The sequence below is a fragment of the Microcebus murinus genome, chromosome 16 (genome assembly GCF_040939455.1).
Source record: "Microcebus murinus isolate Inina chromosome 16, M.murinus_Inina_mat1.0, whole genome shotgun sequence".
Classification (NCBI taxonomy): Eukaryota; Metazoa; Chordata; class Mammalia; order Primates; family Cheirogaleidae; genus Microcebus; species Microcebus murinus.
Genome location: NC_134119.1, coordinates 58,464,421 through 58,484,944, shown reverse-complemented (window position 1 = coordinate 58,484,944; position 20,524 = coordinate 58,464,421). Strand labels below are relative to the sequence as shown.

Sequence of the window (20,524 nt, the reverse complement as noted above, 5' to 3'; positions counted from 1 at the left end):
CCTCAATGTCCTGCAGACTGAATTCCTTCTGATCGGTAAAGTTTGCAGCCCCAGCACTGAGTTCCATCAGCATTTTGGCGATCTCAGGCTTTATGGCCGAGGTCAGCCGACTGGCTGCTTCCATGACGTGCTCCTGCACGTCTTTGAGCTGCATGGCCGCCTTTGAGTAGTGAGAGTTCCTGAACACAGTGCTGAAAAGATCTGTGAGGAAAGTACTGGCACGGCAGAAGACGTTGAGGGCATCCAGGTACTTAGAGATGCCCTGCTGGATGTCGGCGATGGGAGTGGAGTGGGGCATGGCGTGGTGGCAGCTGCCTGCAGCGGTCAGACTGCCCAGGGGGGCAGTGGTGGCTGTAGATGCCAGGGGAGCACTCAGTGCTCGGCCCAGCTCGGGCATCGGGTACTGCTGGTGCTGCTGCACCTTCTGCTTGGACCCGCCAAGCAAGAAGCGCCGCTTGTAGTCCATTTTACTGTCCTGGGCACTGCAGCAATACATACGGGAGAGAGACTGTCCCAGTGACCCTGAGTAGGTCAGGGTTCTGATTCTTTTTTTTTCCCAAAGTGGTAGCTAGGTATAAAAATAGTGGAGTTCTGCAAATCTAAGTTTTAAAAAAGGCATTTCCATGAGGCAGGTGACGTGATCCAATGTAGATGTGAGAAGGACAACAGGTTTATATAACTAATATTTTCAGTGTAGGCAGGACCTCTGACAAAAAATAAAAGTGTGTCCAAAATGCTACATAAGAACTGTTTAGCATTCCACTCTCTCAATAAAAAGATATGCTTGCTGAGAAAAATGTTTACTTATAATTGCTTTGCAAGAATATTTCCATATTTGTATTTACAATGGCAGAAAAATAACTTAACCTTTAAAAATGTAATATAATGTAATACAATGTATCTTCAACATACCAAAAAGTTAGAACCCAAAAACCCACAAGCTGATCAACAGCAATTTAAAAAGCAGTACGGAATTACTTTAAACAAAGTCCTTAGGAAGGAAGATCAAACCTCTGCAGAATTTTGACAGAGCCTGCCTGTCAAATCCATTTACCTGTAAAGCTTTGTCTCTGCAATGCAAAAAATTTCCAAATTTCCTCTAATGTTTTCTGAAAACAAACTTTTTTTAAAAATGGCATTTGTTATTATAAGTCTTCTCCTCCTTTCCTTTTGTTTGCTGAGGTAGCGGTTTCCTTGTAACATTAATAAGAGGTGCTTCCAGACTGGACTGGCCCTCAATTGTGAAGTCTGAAGCAAGAATGCACAGATGTATTTGTAAGGCCTCTAAGTCATTTCCTGTAAGGGGAAAAATAAAATAAAGTTAGGAAGGCTATAAGACAAGGAGTAATTCTGGAACATTAACTTCTGCAATGCTATTATTCACAAAGGTGGGCTACAAATTAATAAGAAATCATATGATAACCTTACAGAAGCAGAGCTGAACTATGAGATGATTGTTAGAAAATCCCTGAAGATACAGCATAAAAATAATGCTACAAAAGTATGATTCCACAGCAAACGTGGCCTGGATCTGTATTCAGCACTCCCTTATTTCCCCCTGGAAGGCGTCACAGTCTGCAAGAGGACAGGATGAGGACTCATGTCATAGTGAGGGCTGCTGACAAGTCTGGGAGATCAGACTTTATTGGGGGATCAGCAAAGGGAGGGATGATCAAAGAACAAGAGAAATCAGGAAGTTGTTTGAAAAAAAAATCATTCTGAGGTAGGCCTGGATCGTAGGATAGGTTTTCAACAAGTACAAAAGGGACAGGCGGGGCTCACCAAGTGAAAGGACTTCCACAGCAGAGGTCCTCAAGCAGGACCGCACAGGTCTGCTCAGGATACCTGGCTGGCCTAAAGCACAGGCTACATGAGTCGGGTTCCTATCAGCCTCTGGTCACAACATTTTCATACAGCAATCAATACGTAAACTTGTTTTATGTGTGTTCTGTTTAAAGATACCTTATCTAACATATACTGTTGATTCATTCATCCATTGATACTGAACTCACAGCCAACAGAGCTGTAACTCATGCCTAAATGAGGCTCATCTAACACACAGTTTCTCCATAAGGCACATCACAGCCCTCTGGAGCTTAGGAACACTAGACAGCACTTCAGCATTATGTTTAGGGGCCATTTGAAATAATGAAATTGCCAACAAAAAGCAGAAAAATGCAGAAAGTATGACATCAAATAGATGATGAAGAGGACACTGTTTACAGTCTGAGAGCTAAAACACGAAGGCAGAGCATGCCTTATTTGATTTCAGCTGGGGATGTGCGTGTTGGGAGACTCAAATTTTTCGCACTCTGTGCATGTTCTGAAAATGATTACAAAAGCCCTAAGTACTGATCTTGGGTTACAAATAAAGTTTACCAAGTAGGCAAATACTTGTAAATACAGAATCCACAAAAAAATGAGGATCAACTATATATCTAACACTAATACCACTTGAAATATTTATATTCCCAACATAATGGGTTACTCCTTAAAAGTCTAAAATACAAAAATATCAACCTATGAAACAAATAATCAGAGGGTTCCTGAACATCTTAAAAAATACCCAGAAGACCCTTTAGGTAGTGAATCTTGCGTATATTTAGTATAGTACTGTGACAATTCCACTTCACACAGCCTTTCAGGATTTCATACAATTTTTTGTCTATTGGTTTGAAACAGTCTTGCTCTGTTGCCCTAGCTTGAGTGCAACAGCATCATCATGGCTCACTGCAACCTCAAACTCCTGGCCTCAAGTGATCCTCCTGCCTCAGCCTCCCAAGTAGCTGGGACTAAGGTGTGCGCGACACCCCACTAACATACCGTTGGAAGTCAAGTGATGGGTGCATGAGGTTCATCATATCATTTGCTCTAATAGTATATATTACTGGACATTTCTGAAACAAAATGTTTAAAATGCACACAAACATGTACATACACATGCACATAAGCACCTGGATTTTATTTTTATTTTTTAAAAGTTAAATTCTTCCAAATGCTGTCTCAATGTTTTTCAAATGCTTTCCTACCATATTATGCTGCCTGAAAGGCTAAAATATGTTCAATCCATTTAAGGGCATTTCTTTTCCTTATTTTCTTAAAAAGAATTTTCACTGGAAAAACATTCTCCATTTATGAATCCACTATTCATGCTGCATGGAAATAAATACGAATTAGGAAAGACCTCAGAAGTTAGTGTAGCCAAGACTTGTAAGATTTAAGTAATGTATTCAAAAGTTTTAATGCTACTTAAAATTCTCAAACACATAGCAAAAAAAGCATTTTTAGTAGTTAAGTCACATCTTTTCCACACAATAATTTGCAAAGGTTCTCAATAAATTAAAATGCAACTCGGACATGATTACATCATTTAAAACATTCATTTCTGCAATCAGAGTCATCAGCAATTTCTATTTCAAACAGTAAAGAACATGCCTAAAACCAGATCAAGATTTAGTATAAGAGGGTTTTCTTATACCCATAATTGGCAAGATACGAAAAGTGGTCAGTCGTCCTGGGAAAATCTCCTGAAGCACTTCCCTTCAGAGAGGCAGATACCGAAGTGAATACAAGAGGTGTCTTGGGAGCCTGCCTAACTCTGTGAGATCCTGGCTCTGCCACTTACCAGCTATGTGACCTTGAGCAAGTTCCTTAACCTCTCTCTGCCTCAGTTTCATTGTCTGTAAAATAGGGATAATAACAGTAATTACTTCCCATATAGTCTAGCAGTTAGGAAAATAGAAAGAAAACTTTAGAAAAAGAAAACAAAACAAAAAACGCAGTAATTACTGTTATTGAGTTAAATGCGTTCATTCACATAAAGCACTTAGAATAATATCTGGCATATATTAGGTACTAAATGCTTGATGTTGTTATCATCATCCCCACAAAACAAGCAAAAGTAAACAGGCCTTGTTATTTCTGTTTGTCTGGAAAAAAGTTAGAGAAAGAAGAAAGATGCTGTAAAGTTAGGCAACCCCTGAACCCAACACAAACCTATCTATCCCAGGGTAGGAAGCATCAAGTGCTTCAGTGATGTCTAACTTCTTCTTAAAATGGACCTAGTAGCTACAAGGAGAAATTTAATCCCTGAATTAACTAAAATTTTCCTATTTGACTAAAGATTGACAGCTAGGATTTGTGAATACAGACAACAATTGTAAACCCATTCAGTCATTAAGCCAACAGAGAAAAGGGAGTAGCAAGCAGTCCTCGTGTCAGCAATGGTATGGCATGAAGGAGCTTCCTTTCAAGATGACAGGCTAAAAATAGGCATATGCACTTACCTCCCCATCCTCCCCAAATCCCAGTGATATAACAGTACAGACATTCATTCATGAGGGAATCACAGCATAATAGTAATGAAAAGGTCTGAGGGCCACAGTCTATTTAAATACTGGCCATTTTCTAGACGGCAGAGAGAAAGCGGAGGAAATTGTATTACAAGACAGACCAGAGCAAAGCTGGCCACTTCCTAGGACATGCAAGGCCAAAGGAGTGCAGAGAGGCAGAGCCCTTTTCCCTGCAGGCACTGGAGAAATGCCCAGCTTTGAGTCAGCAGGTAAAAAAATCAGGAGTGGGAAACAGAGTAATCAACCTGATCTCATTTGTACTTTCCACTCCCAATCACTCAATCAGCCAACTCCTAGCAAGAGGACTGCTGGAACAACAGAAGGACCTCATGCCAATTACCAACATAAAGAGGATACCAGGCCAGGCCTGGTGGCTCACGCATGTAATCCTAGCACTCTGGGAGGCCTGAGGTCAGAAGTTTGAAACCAGCCTGAGCAAGAGCGAGACCCCGTCTCTACTATACATAGAAAGAAATTAATTGGCCAACTGATATATATAGAAAAAAGTAGCCGGGCATGGTGTCGTGTGCCTGTAGTCCCAGCTACTTGGGAGGCTGAGGCAGCAGGATTGCTTGAGCCCAGGAGTTTGAGGTTGCTGTGAGCTAGGCTGATGCCACAGCACTCACTCTAGCTTAGGCAACAAAGTGACACTCTGTCTCAAAAAAAAAAAAAAGAGGATACCAGACAGTGAAGGAAAACCAAGAGCACAAAAAAGGACAACTAAGAAGAAAAGCTGACCAAACCAAAGAAAAAAGATATATTTTAGGTCCCAGAAAAACACCTGGAAAGAATTCTGACTGGTATCCTCAGAGGGATTTGAAAAGATAGTGCATCCTTTATATTTTCTTTTTTTTTTAAATGGTCTTGCTCTGTCTCCTGGGCTGGAGTGCAGTGGTGTCATAATAGCTCACTCCAACCTCAAACTCCTGGGCTCAAGCCATCCTTCTGCCTCAGCCTTCCAAGTAGCTGGGACTACAGGTGTGCACAACCACACCTGGCAAAGATAGTGTATCCTTAAAACAAAGGCAAGTAAATCATTATGGAAGCCAAAATCCAGAAAATTCTTGGAAGTAAGAAATATAATTGCCAAGATGAAAAACAAAGGAAGAAATAAAATAGGAATGGAGTAAGGTATAGTGGACAAAAACATACACACTTTTATTTTTTAAAACAAGCAATGGAAGAATAAACCAAAAACCAATAAAAATGTTTACCTATTAGGTACAGAGAACACCAGAAAGGAGGAAAGCCAGACTTCTTTCAATTTATCTGACTTTATAGTATCTTTAAACCTTGTAAATATTTTATATAATTACAAAACAAATATAAATAAAAAAGAAAAATATCCCTAAAAATTAAAAAAAGACAGATAGACCTAAATTATCAAATTAGTGGCATAACCACACAGAGAAGAATTACTTCAAGTTTAAAGCCCTGTTTTGATTGTACCTCTCTGGTGTTACTGTCAGCAAATGAGAAGAGACAAATATAAAATCAAAGATATAAAAATTTTTAAATCCTTTATCTGAATTGGAAATATCAGTCTGAAATCATAGTTTATCCTTTTCTTTCTAAAAAGCATGTATTCCCTAACTTTACTGAAAAAAAAAAAAAAAACAACTAAAAGACTTCACATCCCAGTTGCAATGAATGACCCTAATATCACTTCCTACTAAAAAGAATCAGAGCTCTTTAAGGAAATGGCTTTAAGGAAATTTCTGGGGTCAGAAACCAAAAAGATAAGTCCCAGACTTCTTGTTGGGCCAGAAAACAGGGGACTCATGTCAAAAGGACCCAGAGTTAACCTGAAGAATAATAAGCTCTATTAATGGCCAATAATGGGACAATTTAAGTATCAAAAGAAAAAATAACCATGTGAGAGTAAAAATCATTAAATACATAAAAATTAATGAGTTCAGACTGGGCAATTATTTCTTGGATATAACACCAACAGCACAGGCAACAAAAGAAAAAAAACAAATAAACCTGGCTTCTTCAAAATCAAAACTTTTGTATATCAAAAGACATTATGAATAGAGCAAAAAGGCAATGCACAGAAAAAGAGAAAATATTTGTAAATCATATATCTGAAAAGTAATTAATATCCAGAATATATAAAGAACTCTCACAACTCAATAAAAAAATCCAATTTATTTTTAATCATCCTGCTCAAAATGTCACAAACAATCCAATTTTTAAAATGTGTAAAGGACCTGAATAGATTTTTATCCCAAGATATCTACAAATGGCAGTAAGCATATGAAATGCTCAACAAAACTAATCATTAGGTAAATGCAGATCAAAAGCACTATGAGACACCACTTCATAACCATTAGGATGGGTATAATTAAAAAAAAAAGAAAACAGAAAATAAGTGTTGGCAAGGACATGGAGAAACTGGAACTCCGCATATTGCTGGCAGAAATATAAAATGGTACAGCCACTATGGAAAACAGTATAGTGGCTCCTTAAAATATTAAACATATGGCCAGGCACAGTGGCTCATGCCTGTAATTCCAGCACTTTGGGAAGCAGAGGGGGGAAGATCACTTGAGGCCAGGAGTTCGAGACCCGCCTGGGTAAAATGGCAAGACCTCATCTCCACAAAAAATACAAAATAGGTGGAGGTGGGGGAGGATGGCATCTGCCTGTAGTCCTAGCTACTCGGGAGGCTGAGCCAGGAGAATCACTTGAGCCCAGGAGCTGGAGGCTGCAATGAGCTATTATGCTACTGCACTCTAGCCTGGATGACAGAGCAAGACCCTGTGTTAAAAAAACAAACAAAAAAGGGTAATTATATGGTATGTGAATTATATTTCAATAAAGCTGTTACACAAAATAAAAAGATGAATCACTCCATAAACAAGTCCCTCTTCAGAGAAAAAAAAAAAAAACACAGAAAATGTTCTATCCTTTCCAATCCACAAAAATGTAAACCCAAATATTTACCCTTGATAAAGTGGAGACACTACAGGAAATTCTTTAGGCAGATTAGTGAAGTTATTGTCTATGAAGTTCAAAGCCCAACCATTTCCATGTTTTGAGTCAGTTCAGACTGACACAAACCATATTTAGAAATGCACACCAGAAAAATGCTTTGAAGAATTTTATTCTCAACATCCATAAATTTAAAATATCTACCCAGGCAAGAGAAAATGCCTCAAAGATTCAGTCCTCTGTTCTTCCCTCCTTAGAACTCTACTTTTTTGCCTCCCTTTATCAGTTACCACATTAAAAAGTGAAGCAACTCTATAGGTTGCTACTATGAAAAGATGCTAGTCCTCCTAGCTCTCCTACTTCTGACCATTCTTAGTTGCTCCTTTGAGCCACTCCTCCTCTGACAGACCATAAGTGCCGTGGTTCCTCAGAGTTCTATGCTGTGCCCTCTGTTTCCAAGAGCAACATATTTTCCCTGGGAGGATTCCCAAACCCATCTTTCTAGCTAGACCAGATCTTTCTCCTGTGCTCCAGAACCCAACAACTGCCTTATTGGAAAGGTCCCCAAATCAAGTGTCCAAAGCCAAGTCTCAAGTCTTTCAGTGTTCCTTCCCTAAGAGAAAAGTATCACCATCTGCCTACTTGAACAATGCAGGAACCTAAGAGCTACCCTTCACTCCTCACTCTCCTTCACATCCAATCCATCATTAAGTCTTATCCTTCCTGCCTTCTTAGTATCTCTCAAGTCCTTTCCCTTCTACCTTCGCTGCCATACCAAAGCTCAGACCATCTTTACCTCTTGCCTGAATTACAGAGGCACATCCTGAGTGATCTTCCAAATGCCTGCACTGCTCCCCTCTGGTTGGCGTGTGACCATTCTAGAGCCAACGTGATCACGCCACTCTCCTGCTTAAAATCCACTATGGTGGTTCACTACCCTTCCCAACTTTCTCACACCATCCCCCCCACCCACTTCTTACCTGTGCCATGTTCCCTCTTACCACCTGTCTATATGTTCCATTCTCTCTGTCTAGAAAGTTCTCTTGATTTACCCTCATTCTCCCTGGATATCTAACTTGGACGTCACTTCTTCCTTTTTTTTTTTCATCTTCAAAAGTACCGGGAAGAGACGTCACTTTTCTGAGAAGCCATTTTGACAAAGACTTTGACAAGAACCTAGGGTCCTTCTGTGTGCCACTGTAACACCATTTTTAGGCCCATCTTTTCTTTTTAGAGGCAGGTCTCCCTCTGTCACCAAGGCTGGAGAGATCAAAGCTCACTGCAGCCTTGACCTCCTGTTTAGCCCCATCTTAACATTAGCTTCGCTGTACTGTAACATACTGCATCACAACTGCCAGTTTCCTCTGCATTTCCCTCCTACCACCAAGCCCCAGGGTCACTGAGCTCATTCAAGATAATCAAGAGCGCTAAGCACACTGCAAACATTCAATAGATAATGTTGAATGACTAGCTCATCCTCTGTATTTATTTAGTGGTATCTCTGCACAGCATAAGCAGTCACCCTTACAATCCACAGAGGTAGTAATTAAGTGTTAGAAATAAGGTTCTGCTTAAAAAAATAAATAAATAAGCTACTGAAGATATGCCACATTCACACAAGTACTCAAAACAGGGCACACCTGTCATCCTAGCACTCTGGGAGGCCGAGTCGGGCAGATTGCTCAAGGTCAGGAGTTCGACACCAGCCTGAGCAAGAGCAAGACCCTGTCTCTACTATAAATAGAAATAAATTAATTGGCCAACTAATATATATAGGAAAACATTAGCCGGGCATGGTGGCGCATGCCTGTAGTCCCAGCTACTCGGGAGGCTGAGGCAGTAGGATCGCTTGAGCCCAGGAGTTTGAGGTTGCTGTGAGCTAGGCTGACGCCATGGCACTCTCTCTAGCCTGGGCAACAAAGCGAGACTCTGTCTCAAAATTAAAAAAAAAAAAAACAGACCACTCACCAAGTGGCTACATGTCAAGCATTATACTTGGAGCTTTAGATATATAATCTCATTTAAGCCTCTCTAGAACTCTAAAACAAAAAGAGCTGACATTAACTGAATGTGTACTAATTTCCAGGCACTGCAAATTAGGTAACTTTACACATTATCTGATTTAATTCTCACAATGACCCTGTGAGGTAGGTGAGGCATATAAAGAGGTTAAGTGAGTTCTTCAGGTTCTTACCACGTGGGTAAGGCAGTAGTCATCCACAGAGCTGGATGTGGGCCTGGCAGTCTTCTGCCAGAGGCTGAGCCATCACGGCACCTGTCAAATACCTAGAATATGACATTCAGTTTCACTCTTAGGAGACAATTTAAAGCTCTAGGGTTCCTGGAATTGACAGAAAGTTGAATCAAAACAAGGAAAAGTAAAATGATCTCTCTTCAGAAGATCATCCGCCATACCCATTGCTAATGATTTCCAAATTCAACTCTCCAATCTAGACCCTCCTCAGACTAGACCCATGAGACATCTCCTCAAGCTCTTCAAATTTTACCTTGTCACCCTTCTATTCCCTGCTCCCCCTGCTGTATTTACTGCCTTGCTTGGTTTAAGACATTGCCGACCTTTAGCCTAAACCTAAGGTGTTACCCTAGATGGTCCCTGTCCTGTTCCCTCACCTTTCCACCCTGTACTTTTGATCCTGCCTATCTTGTTCACCACCATGTCTGTTCTGCAGCGACTGCTCCATAAGTATTAGCTACAGTTACCACTACATCCTGAACCTCTCATTCCCTCCTTTATACCCTCTCTGTCCAGCTTCCAAGATACTAGCCTTCCAGAGCATGCAAGATCAAGGCACAGAGCTGAGAGAAAGGCCTTCTGAGGACTAGAAGCCAGCCTGCCAGGTGCTCAGGCCCTACCTCTCTCAATGCAAGCACACAGAAGATGCACCTGAACATCAACTGAAAGGGCACAGCATAACCTAAGCAGCAAACTAAGAACATATGAGAATGTCAGATACTGAAACAGTAACAAAGGTCTCCAATCCCAGGGAACCAAACATTCTATTTTATTCCATTTTACAAAATTAGCAATTCAGCAGTCAATCCTTTAACACAGTGGTTTTCAATAAGTGGGGAAGAGGATGGCTTTGCCCCCTACCCTCTACCCCATACCCCTGACATTTGGCATTTGGAGACATTCTGGCTGTCAGGACTGGGAAGTGCTAGTGGCATCTAGTGAGTAGAGTTCAGAAATGCTGCTACACATCCCACGACGCACAGGACAGCCCCTAGAACAAAGACTCACCCACCCTAACATGTCAACACTGCCACATTCAAGTTATCTAGTGTATAAAAAGCTACCTCTCTCTGGGGAGATAAAGTCCCCCTACAAATTAAGCTATAACAGGTCCAAATACAGTAAAAGGTCACTGGAAAAGAGATGGGTAAATGCTAAATAAGATGTTTAAAAAGCAAATGCCAGGCCTCACGCCTGTAATCCTAGCTCTCTGGGAGGCCGAGGCAGGCGGATCGCTCGAGGTCAGGAGTTGGAAACCAGCCTGAGCAAGAGTGAGACCCCGTCTCTACTATAAATAGAAAGAAATTAATTGGCCAAATAATATATAGAGAAAAAATTAGCCGGGCATGGTGGCGCATGCCTGTAGTCCCAGCCACTTGGGAGGCTGAGGCAGAAGGATTGCTTGAGCCCAGGAGTTTGAGGTTGCTGTGAGCTAGGCTGATGCCACGGCACTCACTCGAGCCTAGGCAACAAAGCGAGACTCTGTCTCAAAAAAAAAAAAAAAAAAAAAAAGCAAATGCCATAAGTTCAGAGGAGAGGGAGTGCCACAGAGGCTGAGGCCCTGGTTAAGGATTTGAGAGAGCAGACTGGGCTCCCGAGACCACTGCAAGCTTCAGTCAAGGCCCTCTAGAAAGTAGCCAGAATCCACCTCCCCAGCCTTACCTGCAACAGGTCCCACACCTTCAACCTAGTCTCTGCTCCTGCCACGCTGTTCACCCAGGACAACAGCTGGGCCACAGGGCCGGGACATCCCACCCTACAGTTACAGCTGCCCTCACCTACTTCACAAAAATGCTGCCCTCCAGCTGAGCTGCAACCCCTACCCCATCCCCTAGGCTGAAGAGGATATGACATCATCTCAACCCAATCACAAAATTGTTTTCCTATGACTCCTAGAGGAAAAGGTAGTAAAAAGACAAAGGTGGAGAATGTTTTAAGTGGCTCAGACCCTAAAGCCTTGTCCTCTGCCACCTAGTATCATAGCTTAGCAGCAGCCAGCCAGGAACCACCTCATTTCCTGTGCAACTGTGGTAAAAATAGGAAGTGGGGGAGGAAGTTCACAAAGCAGAAACAAAAGTAATCACTGCCTTGCTTCCTTTACACAAATCCCTGCGTAGGGAGGGTATCATTAAAACATCAAAACGGAAAGGCAGGCACTGGGAGCCAAGGCCAGGGGAAAGGAAGCAACACTTGTGGGCCCACCAAGCCCGGACTGTTTCTGTGTCTGGGAGACCGCTCTGAAAGAGAAACTGGACACAGCCTACTACACAGAAATGGCTTCCAAGGAATTCATACAAAAGTATCTTCATTTGAAGATTCATGTAAAAACTCCTGAAATGTTAACGCTATATCAGAGAAAAAAGTATCAATGAAGGCCGGGCACAGTGGCTCACAACTGTAGTCCCAGCTAGTCGGGAGGTAGAGGCAGGAGGATCACTTTAGCCCAGGAGTTGGAGGTTGCTGTGAGCTAGGCTGAGGCCATGGCACTCTAGCCCAGGCAACAGAGTGAAACTCTGTCTCAAAAAAAAGAAAAGAAAAAGAAATCAATTAAAAAGTTTTAAGGAGGCCAAGATTAAACTATCTGTCAAGAAGTGGCTACTAGAAACAAAACAAAGAGCTACTATATATATTGATTGGTTGACAAAACCCAAAGTGCAGGTTTTCCTACATTGAGCTATGAAAACTCAGGTAGGTAAGAAAAAAACTTAATAACTCTTACCTACTCAGGTAGGTAAGAAAAAAACAAAATAAAAACTCCAATCAGTGCTAGATTCTATCATAGTTAAAATATAGATGCTTCTAAATCCATCCCCAACCAACATGGGTAAAGCCAGTGAGTTGCGCCTGAGCTCCAGGCACCCGGGACGCTGGAAAGTGAGACAGACCCAACCCTGCTCTCAAGGAGCTCCTGGTCTCATCGGAGAACCACCTGCCTCCATGCGGTGATCCTGAACTGCCTCTGGTGCTGACATTTGTCCCATAACAACTTATCACCGCAAACTACAGCATTCCTCTACACAACCAGAGCAAGTTATCATTTGTGGTTCTGAACAGCTTTTATATTTGGTAATCTACAAACAACTGATAATTTCATTTAAGCAGAAGAAAAACTTTTCTAACCACAAGGTCAACAGAGCTGAAATTCACTTTCAAAATAACACAGGTTTAAAAAAAAAAAATAGGCCAAACATGTTAAATAGTCATATAGACGAAGGACAGGCTTAATTTTGTTTAAACTGAAGGGTTTGGGGTTTTTTTTGGTGGAGGAAGAATGGGAAAAAACTAGGAATAAAGCCTAGCTTATTTTTAAAATAGTCACCACATTAATCAGTAGAAAAGTAAATGAAATAAATCTAATCACCACATATTCAATTTCATACAAAGAAAATTAGTAAACATTTAATGAAAAAAAAATCCCGTATCACTTGGTCCTGTTGAGCACAGACCTCACTATCTGCCTGATCAGAAAATCATAATAAATAAACTGAAGATTGGTGCTTTAGTCCTCTTTCAAAAGGCTAATTCTCAAAACCTGCTGCTGCGGTAACAAAACAAAACTAGTATTAGAACTTCTGAAAGAATTTTACTGGAGGAACACTGAGCCAAAAAAATCTTTGTTAAACAGACTTTCAAAAAAAAAAAAAAAAAAAAAAAAAAAGCAAATCCTTGCCAAGAAAAGTTTTGTCTACAATCACACACAAACTATCACACATCACCAAAAGATGAACAAAGTTGGCTCTTAAACTTCTAAAAAAAAACTTGTTCAGGGAAAACAAAGGTTTTATGTACAAACTAAAATGGTCCTGCCAGGTTCAGTGGCTTGTGCCTGTCATCCCAGCACTCAGGGGGGGGGCAAAGCAGGAGGATGGCTTGAGCTCAGGAGTTCAAGACCAGCCTGAACAAGAGTGAGACCCCATCTCTAAAAAAATAAATAAAATAAAATGGTCCTGGACCATTAAAAATTTTCACAACAAATGTACTCAAGAACTAGGAAAACATTTGTGAAAACAAATTGTGCTGCTGATGGAAATTCAAGTGTAAATCAGGGAATGAGAATAACTTACTTTTAAAATAAATCATTTGTTAAAAATCACAAAGCACTGATGTAATTTCTTCAAACCCAATTTGTTGAAAAAAATTCAATCTGTATCTATTAAAAACTAGCAGTTTTATTTTTGTTACAGGTGGTATGGTATGAGAAAAAAAGTTACCCAAAAATGGTTTTCAAACTTGTAAAAGAAAGTTGAACTTGTGAAAACTAATTGTATCTATTAGAAAGTTATTTAAGAAAACTTAAACTTCTATACTGCTATTTATTCTTAGTAACTTTACAGTATGAAACCTATCCAAATTTAACCTTGAATGGTGAAAAACAAGTATTTGTCCGGAAGCTTCTATACAAATAGGTAAATTAAGCTATAATTAAAAAATTATTTTTCACTGTGGAGAGGGATGATATAAATTTTAGATAAACTTCAGATTCAGTACCATTTCTGGAAATGTAAGGTACCCATAATAAATTTCATCATTAGGTAATTGCAGTAGCTCTCTCCTCTAAGTGGGGTACATCAACTCCAATTTCGAGGACCCAGCAAGCCCTCTCATCCTTCAAACAGACCAGCAAGCCAGAGTCATGGGTAGGGAACACACTCTTCCCCATAAATGTTTCAGCAGGTTAAACACTGAGAAACGAGGCAATTCTAGGTGCCTCCTCATCACCCACTCCATGGCAGGGAAGGCAGGCCAGAGAGCAGGCCTGCAGCAATCCACCTCCAGACCGGTCTCCAGCTCCACCACTTATCTGTGCCTTGAGCCTTCACGTACCCAAACATTCAGTGAGGTCCTACTATGCACACTGCACTGCTTCAGGCACTGGGGGTGCAGCGAAGAGACAGATACAAAATACCTACTCTCAAGGAGCTTACCATCTAATAGGAAAAAAACCCTTACTTTTATGTGGATGCTCCAATACAAAGAAACATCATGGAAACCAGGCACTGCCAAAATAGTCATTGGTAAGGGTAAGGAAATCAGACCGACCTAGAGGTGAATGCCTGCTCTTAGTAAATATCAGCTGAATGAATGGCACTTACTGACTCTATGACCTTAAGCAAGGCACCTGAACTCTTGCGCGTCAGTTTCTTCAGTACTATGGTGAAGATTAAATCCATAAAGCACAGCTTGAGCCTCAATAAATGGAAGCCACTGCTCTAAAAGAGGCCACGGACTAGTCAGAGGGTAGCATTTTATCTTAAGAATGCAATTCCTCATTCTGGTCTACTACTGGCCAGAAACAAACTCCCCCCTCCAGCCCTCAAAATACTGCATAGTTTTAACAACTTTCAGAAATATCACTGACCTGTCTGTAGCTCTGGCCCCAACTCCCAAAGTCCAAGCAACAACTAAAAGAAGTGATGTCCCGTGTACTCAAGGGGAAGGAGGTCATGGCTGCTCCCATTTCCCTGCCCACCATTCCCTTCCCTTTTAGCCCCAAGCCAGAGGGAAGAACAGAATGGACATAGCTGAGGAAGTGATCACCTCAAATTACAAAGTACATGGCAGAGTGATCTAAGCACAGGATGTAGTACATTCTTTCCCCCTTTGAGACCCAGGGGCTGCATAGGCCCTTGTAAGCGGGTGAGAGGATCCACTTTTGCCTCTCCCTGCTTAGGCACCCAAGTCTGGGAACCAAGCCAGCTTTCCTCTGCTTCTGTTCCCATGTGCATACATCCACTTCTGGGACCTGGGTGTGGGTCTGGGAAGACTCAGGTGTTCCCAGGTTCCCAGGCCATAATTACCATCTCACTAGTACCTAATGCCTAAATCATTGTTAATAAGAATATTAGACTTTTTCAGGTAGTAGGCAGCTCCAATCCCACATTCGAAAACCTTCTCATTATGCCAAGCACAGTGGCACATGCCTGTAATCCCAGCTACTCAGGAGGCTGAAGCAGGAGGACTGCTTGAGCCCAGGAGTTAAGACCAGCCTGGGCAATGTAGCGAGACTCACATCTCAAAAAGGGAAGAAAAAACACCTTTCCATTATAATTCTTTGCAACTGCCAATTTGAAAAAGCACTTATCTGACAGTGACCCAAACACAAGGAACATAGTCAAAATGGTTAAAAAAAAAAAAAAGTAATATTGTATGTAGAAATGAATCCTAGAAATAGACTCACAGTAAACGTAGAGGCCTACATCAAGAACACTCACAGGCAGCACTGTCTACAAGCAACAACATGGATGGAAGCCACATGTCCTACATTAAGGGGTTTATTAAATAAATTACACAGGAACACCTCACAGTCATTTCAAAGATCAAGGTAAAGCCACCACATTTCAATGAGTCTAAGATGTCATCATTTATAAATCATATTATTATCTTATATATGCTAAGGAAAACTCTGCCATACAATGACATGCCATCACACGACACAGCCCAATTTTAGGCCCTCTGAAAGCTCTTTCCTGTTTCTGATTCCTCTGTCCAACGTTGTCAGGACACACCCCCTTGGAACAAGTCCTTTTATGCTCATATCGCTTTTCCTAGAAGTTACCCATATTTAATACCCACTGTTTCAATGTAACCACCTCCAGCCATTTCAGTTCCCATGGAGCCTTTCCTGAGCTTCAGCCTCTGCTGCCTCTGGCTGTTAGCTTAGTTTGCCTTCCCTTCCCAAATAAACAGCAAGCACCGGAGACAGGCCGCACACAGCTTCACACCTGCTGTAGCGCGCCGTACAGGGCCACAGCAACATGGACAACAAAAACACAGGAATTGTTCTAAGGACTTTACAAATATAAACTCATTAGAGCCCTACTATAACCCCAGAGGTATTACCCTCCCTGATTTCAGATGACACAAACTTGAACTCAAGCAGTCTAGATAGTCCTTGCTCTTTAACCACTATGCTATGTTCACCTCTACATGACTGCCATGTACACATTTAAGATTCATTAATTGTTAAATTGAAAACATTATATACACAGTGAAGAAAATTCACACCATACAAAATGGTATGCAAGAAAAAGCTAAGTCAGTCTAACAGCCTGGTTTTCTGCAGCCTCATTCCAAAGGCAACCATTGTTCCTTTTCTATCCTTCCAGAAATTTCTTCTGCACTTATAAACCTATTTCATTTATACCTTTTTTTTTTTTTTTTTTTTTTTTGAGTCAGAGTCTCACTCTGTTGCCCGGCCTACAGTGCCGTGGCGTCAGACTAGCTCACAGCAACCTCAAACTCCTGGGCTCAAGCGATCCTTCTGCCTCAGCCTCTCAAGTTGCTGGGACTACAGGCATGTACCACCATGCCCGGCTAATATTTTATATATATATATAATTTTTTTTTTTTTTTTTAGTTGACCAATCAGGAAGTCTTCCCTGAGAACTACACAGTCGATTCCCTGGATGAGCAGTTTGGGAAAAGCTTATCTGTCATAATTTCCCACCCTCCGGTTATCAGCTTTGTCAGTTCACTCAAGAGCAGGCAGGTTCAAGGGGAATGATCCAGGCTATCCAAGCTCAAAGATGACCGATGTATTAACCAGAAGGCCAGTTACTAGTTTATAAATACCAAGGAGAGCTAACACCATGTACCAGGTCCCAGGTGGCGTGCTCAGAGCCCTCACTGCAACACTAAGAGAAACGTGCTACTCTTATCCCCATTCTACGTATGGAAAAACCGAAATATTAGCCAGCATCCCAAGACCAGGATCTCATCCAAGCAGTCTAGATGTGAGCTCTCAACCACTCACATTCTCTCCTTGGCAAAAAATCTCCATGGAAAGCCATGTTCTAATCAGAGCGTAGTAGGATGAGGAAAGCTGAGAAAGGGAAAGACCCTCACAGCGAGAGGTGTCAATAGGGACATACCCATCGGCTTGGTGGTACATGAGCCTTGTGGAGGACTGCACACAGCTCCCCTGGTCACGGCCCCCAGACGGTGCCACCAAATTCCTCTCTTGGACCTACCACCCCATTTCCACAGACACCAGCCTGATCCTCTCCTAGAAATACTAGTCTTTGCTCTGAGGATACAAACTTAAATTCCAGTTTTCTGGCTACAAACACATTCCAATCATGCCTTCCTGGGGTTACAGCTGGGTCAATTTGGTTGAATTTAAAGTTTTCCCTAAAATTCTTCATATTACATTTACAAAACATCTCTTGGCTTATATCTTTTCTATAGATAGCTGATTTGTGTACCATTTATTCTGATTTCATTTTCAGATGATCATTCATTCATTCAACAAATACTTAAATCATTTCTGGAACACTGCGTTCCAGACCCTGGAGCCCAAAGCAGTTAATAAGACAGGCAAGATCCCTGAAAGCTGGCAGAGCTCCTTTGGTGTCTCCCCTCCTAGGCACTTATGATACTTTATGGCAATGGCTTAAATGGTGCTTATTTGGCTTTCTTCCCAGGCGGTGCCATTCAGAAATTCTGTATTCTGGCCTGTACTGTAAGGACACCACAAATGTGAGCTCAATTCATGACTAAATTCACTGGGTCTCCTCTTTCTCATCGAGAGTAGGACCAGATTAAGTCTGAAGTCCCTTAACAACAACAACAAAAAAGGTACAAAGTCTAAATCAACACGTAGGATGGAAAGCAAATGGCGAATATAATCCAAATCAAGAAAAAAGATGAGACGTATCAGCTGGTAAGAACCTTAAAAGTCATGACAGACCACCTTGAGAAGCGATGAAGGGTTTCATCACCGGGAGAAAGTATGGCCTCAGGAACATGTCCAGGGGTCAGTCAGAGGGAGATAAAGAAATGATTTGCAGAAGTCTGAATTGGAGGTCACTAAATGAAGGCAGGAGTGAGGGATTGAGGTGGTTCTCTACCCAGGACTCACATACTAGAGTGAGAAGGAGCGAGCATGTTTTGGGGGAGAGGGTAAGAGGCATGAAGCTAGGGTTTAGAAAATCCCCTCAGGCAGATGTAGGAGGAATGGCAATGACAAACGAAAAAGTAAAGTCTCTTACTAAAAGTACAGTCATTTAATAAAGTGACCACAATAGTTCCAAGTCAAGAAGACCAAGTAAGGGCTGGACACTGTGGCTCACGCCTGTAATCCTAGCATTCTGGAAGGCTGAGGTGGGAGGATCATTTGACCTCAGGAGTTCGAGACCAGCCTGAGCAAGAGTGAGACCCCGTCTCTACTAAAAATAGAAAGAAATTAGCTGGACAATTAATTTTAAAATAAAAAACAAAGAAGGCCAACTAAGGAGATTCATGCAGGTAAGAAAGAATAGCTCACCACAGCAAATATCTACACTTTAAGTCAAAGGACATTTGCAATGGCCACTGCATCTATCAATTAGGCGACCCTCAAGAGCTCAGTTAAAAGTTGTTTGAAACACAACCCCTGACACACTCAGGTTCTCTGTGAACTTATACTAAGAGAACATGGCAACCTGGTTTCAATAGCTCCAAAACAAATCAATTCCTTATTCAAACCAACATTCTTGTCCATGTAAGAAAGTTGTCATTTTTCACTAAGGACAAAGTCACTGGAGGGAAAAGGAGAGAGGAAACACCCAGCCCATGATGCCCCAGCCTGCTAGCTCTCAGAGACAATTATTTTCCTATGGATTTGGAAGACCCACTTTATACATAGCTCCTGGTATGTTAGGCCTCAGGTTTTCAACAACATAAATGTTTAGTAAAATTTTCACAGAATCACGTGCAACTTGTTCTTAAAAAAAAAAAAAAAAGATGCTTAAAACATGGTGTCTTCCAAAAATCCAGAGATAATTTTAGATTGAAAAAATCTAGGCTTGCCAAGGGAATCTGAGAGCTTTTCTATCTTGGTCTCCAATGCTAACCTACGTATTTGTGTGCAAAAATAGAGGAAGATTAGAATCTCAAATGCCAGACTGAAAAGTTGCCACAACAAACCTGAACTCTTCATATGGAGTTTGTTATCTTGTCAGCAAGAAGGCAAATGAGACAGCAATAAACTAAACTTTTTGCTTTAAAAGATGAAAAGAAAAAATGTCAAATATGAAATATTCCCTGGACTTGTAAATGGAAAGGATTTTCAAAAAAACCAGAGACTATTGTGAAGATACTGTGAAAAGAAAATACTGTGATATTTTCATGAAACTTGAAAACACCTAAACATACACAAAATCCAAATATGAAATTTGTTAAGTAGCCGTTACAGGACATAATTAGAACTTTAGGTCTAAGATATGATAAAATGATAAAGTTATAGCTTATTCAATAAATTGGAACAGTGACTAGCCATTTGGAAGATAGTTCATATCTTAAACCAAAAATGAATTTTAAGTGGATTAAATACCTAAAAGCAAAAAAAGAAAAAAAACTATGAAATGATGAGAAGCAAACATGGATGGAATTTTTTTGTAACACTGGGACACAGAAAAATTTTCTAAACATGTCAACAAAGGGAAAAAATACCATGCATTTTTAAAAATGAATGTTATCTTTGACCCCATTTGTAAATTTATCCTAAAAAAAAAAAAAAAAAAAAAAAACCAGACGAATCCTCTTGGTAGAACTGTTTATCTTGTGACAAACTGGAACTAATCTAAACGTTCATCAGTAGAGCTTGGTTAAATTATATAAAGTCCATAAAAGTGACAACACATAGCTGCATTTATTATCACCAAAATGTTCACAGCGGTTGTCACTAAGTTGTAAACTGACAGACGACTGTCATTTTCTTGCTTACACTTTTTATGTTGTCTTGAGTGTTTTAGAAGCAGAGGAGAGAGAACTGCTTTTGTAATGGGGATGGGAGGCTATTTTCAAGAGGGGGCCCCCCCTGAGACGGAGTCTTTATCTGGCAAATTTTGTAAAAAGTATGAACCAAATTCTTATCACGCCAACCAGGCACGCTCCCTTCCTCGCGCGGCGCGGAGCAGAGAGACTCACACCTGACCCTGCGCTCGCCCCATGGGCGCCGGTTCTTCCCCGCGGCCCGGCCCTCCCCGGTCCCCGCGGACCC

The 20,524-nt window shown here is 41.1% G+C and overlaps 1 protein-coding gene across 5 annotated transcripts in view; it reads right to left on the bottom strand.

Annotated features, from left to right (window-relative positions):
* GARRE1 (granule associated Rac and RHOG effector 1) overlaps window positions 1–20,524 on the bottom strand; it is a 64,339-nt gene that overhangs the window by 43,217 nt on the left and 598 nt on the right. Inside the window, exons 1-3 of one of the 5 annotated variants that reach the window (XM_012775126.2) lie at window positions 11,206–20,488; window positions 3,626–3,680; window positions 2–1,296 (exon numbers count right to left, since the gene is read on the bottom strand). In XM_012775126.2, coding sequence (XP_012630580.1) covers window positions 2–496 — 495 coding nt within the window. In that variant the 5' untranslated portion in view covers window positions 497–1,296; window positions 3,626–3,680; window positions 11,206–20,488. The other 4 variants (XM_075992985.1, XM_075992984.1, XM_012775129.2 and 1 more) reach the window with 4 other exon arrangements.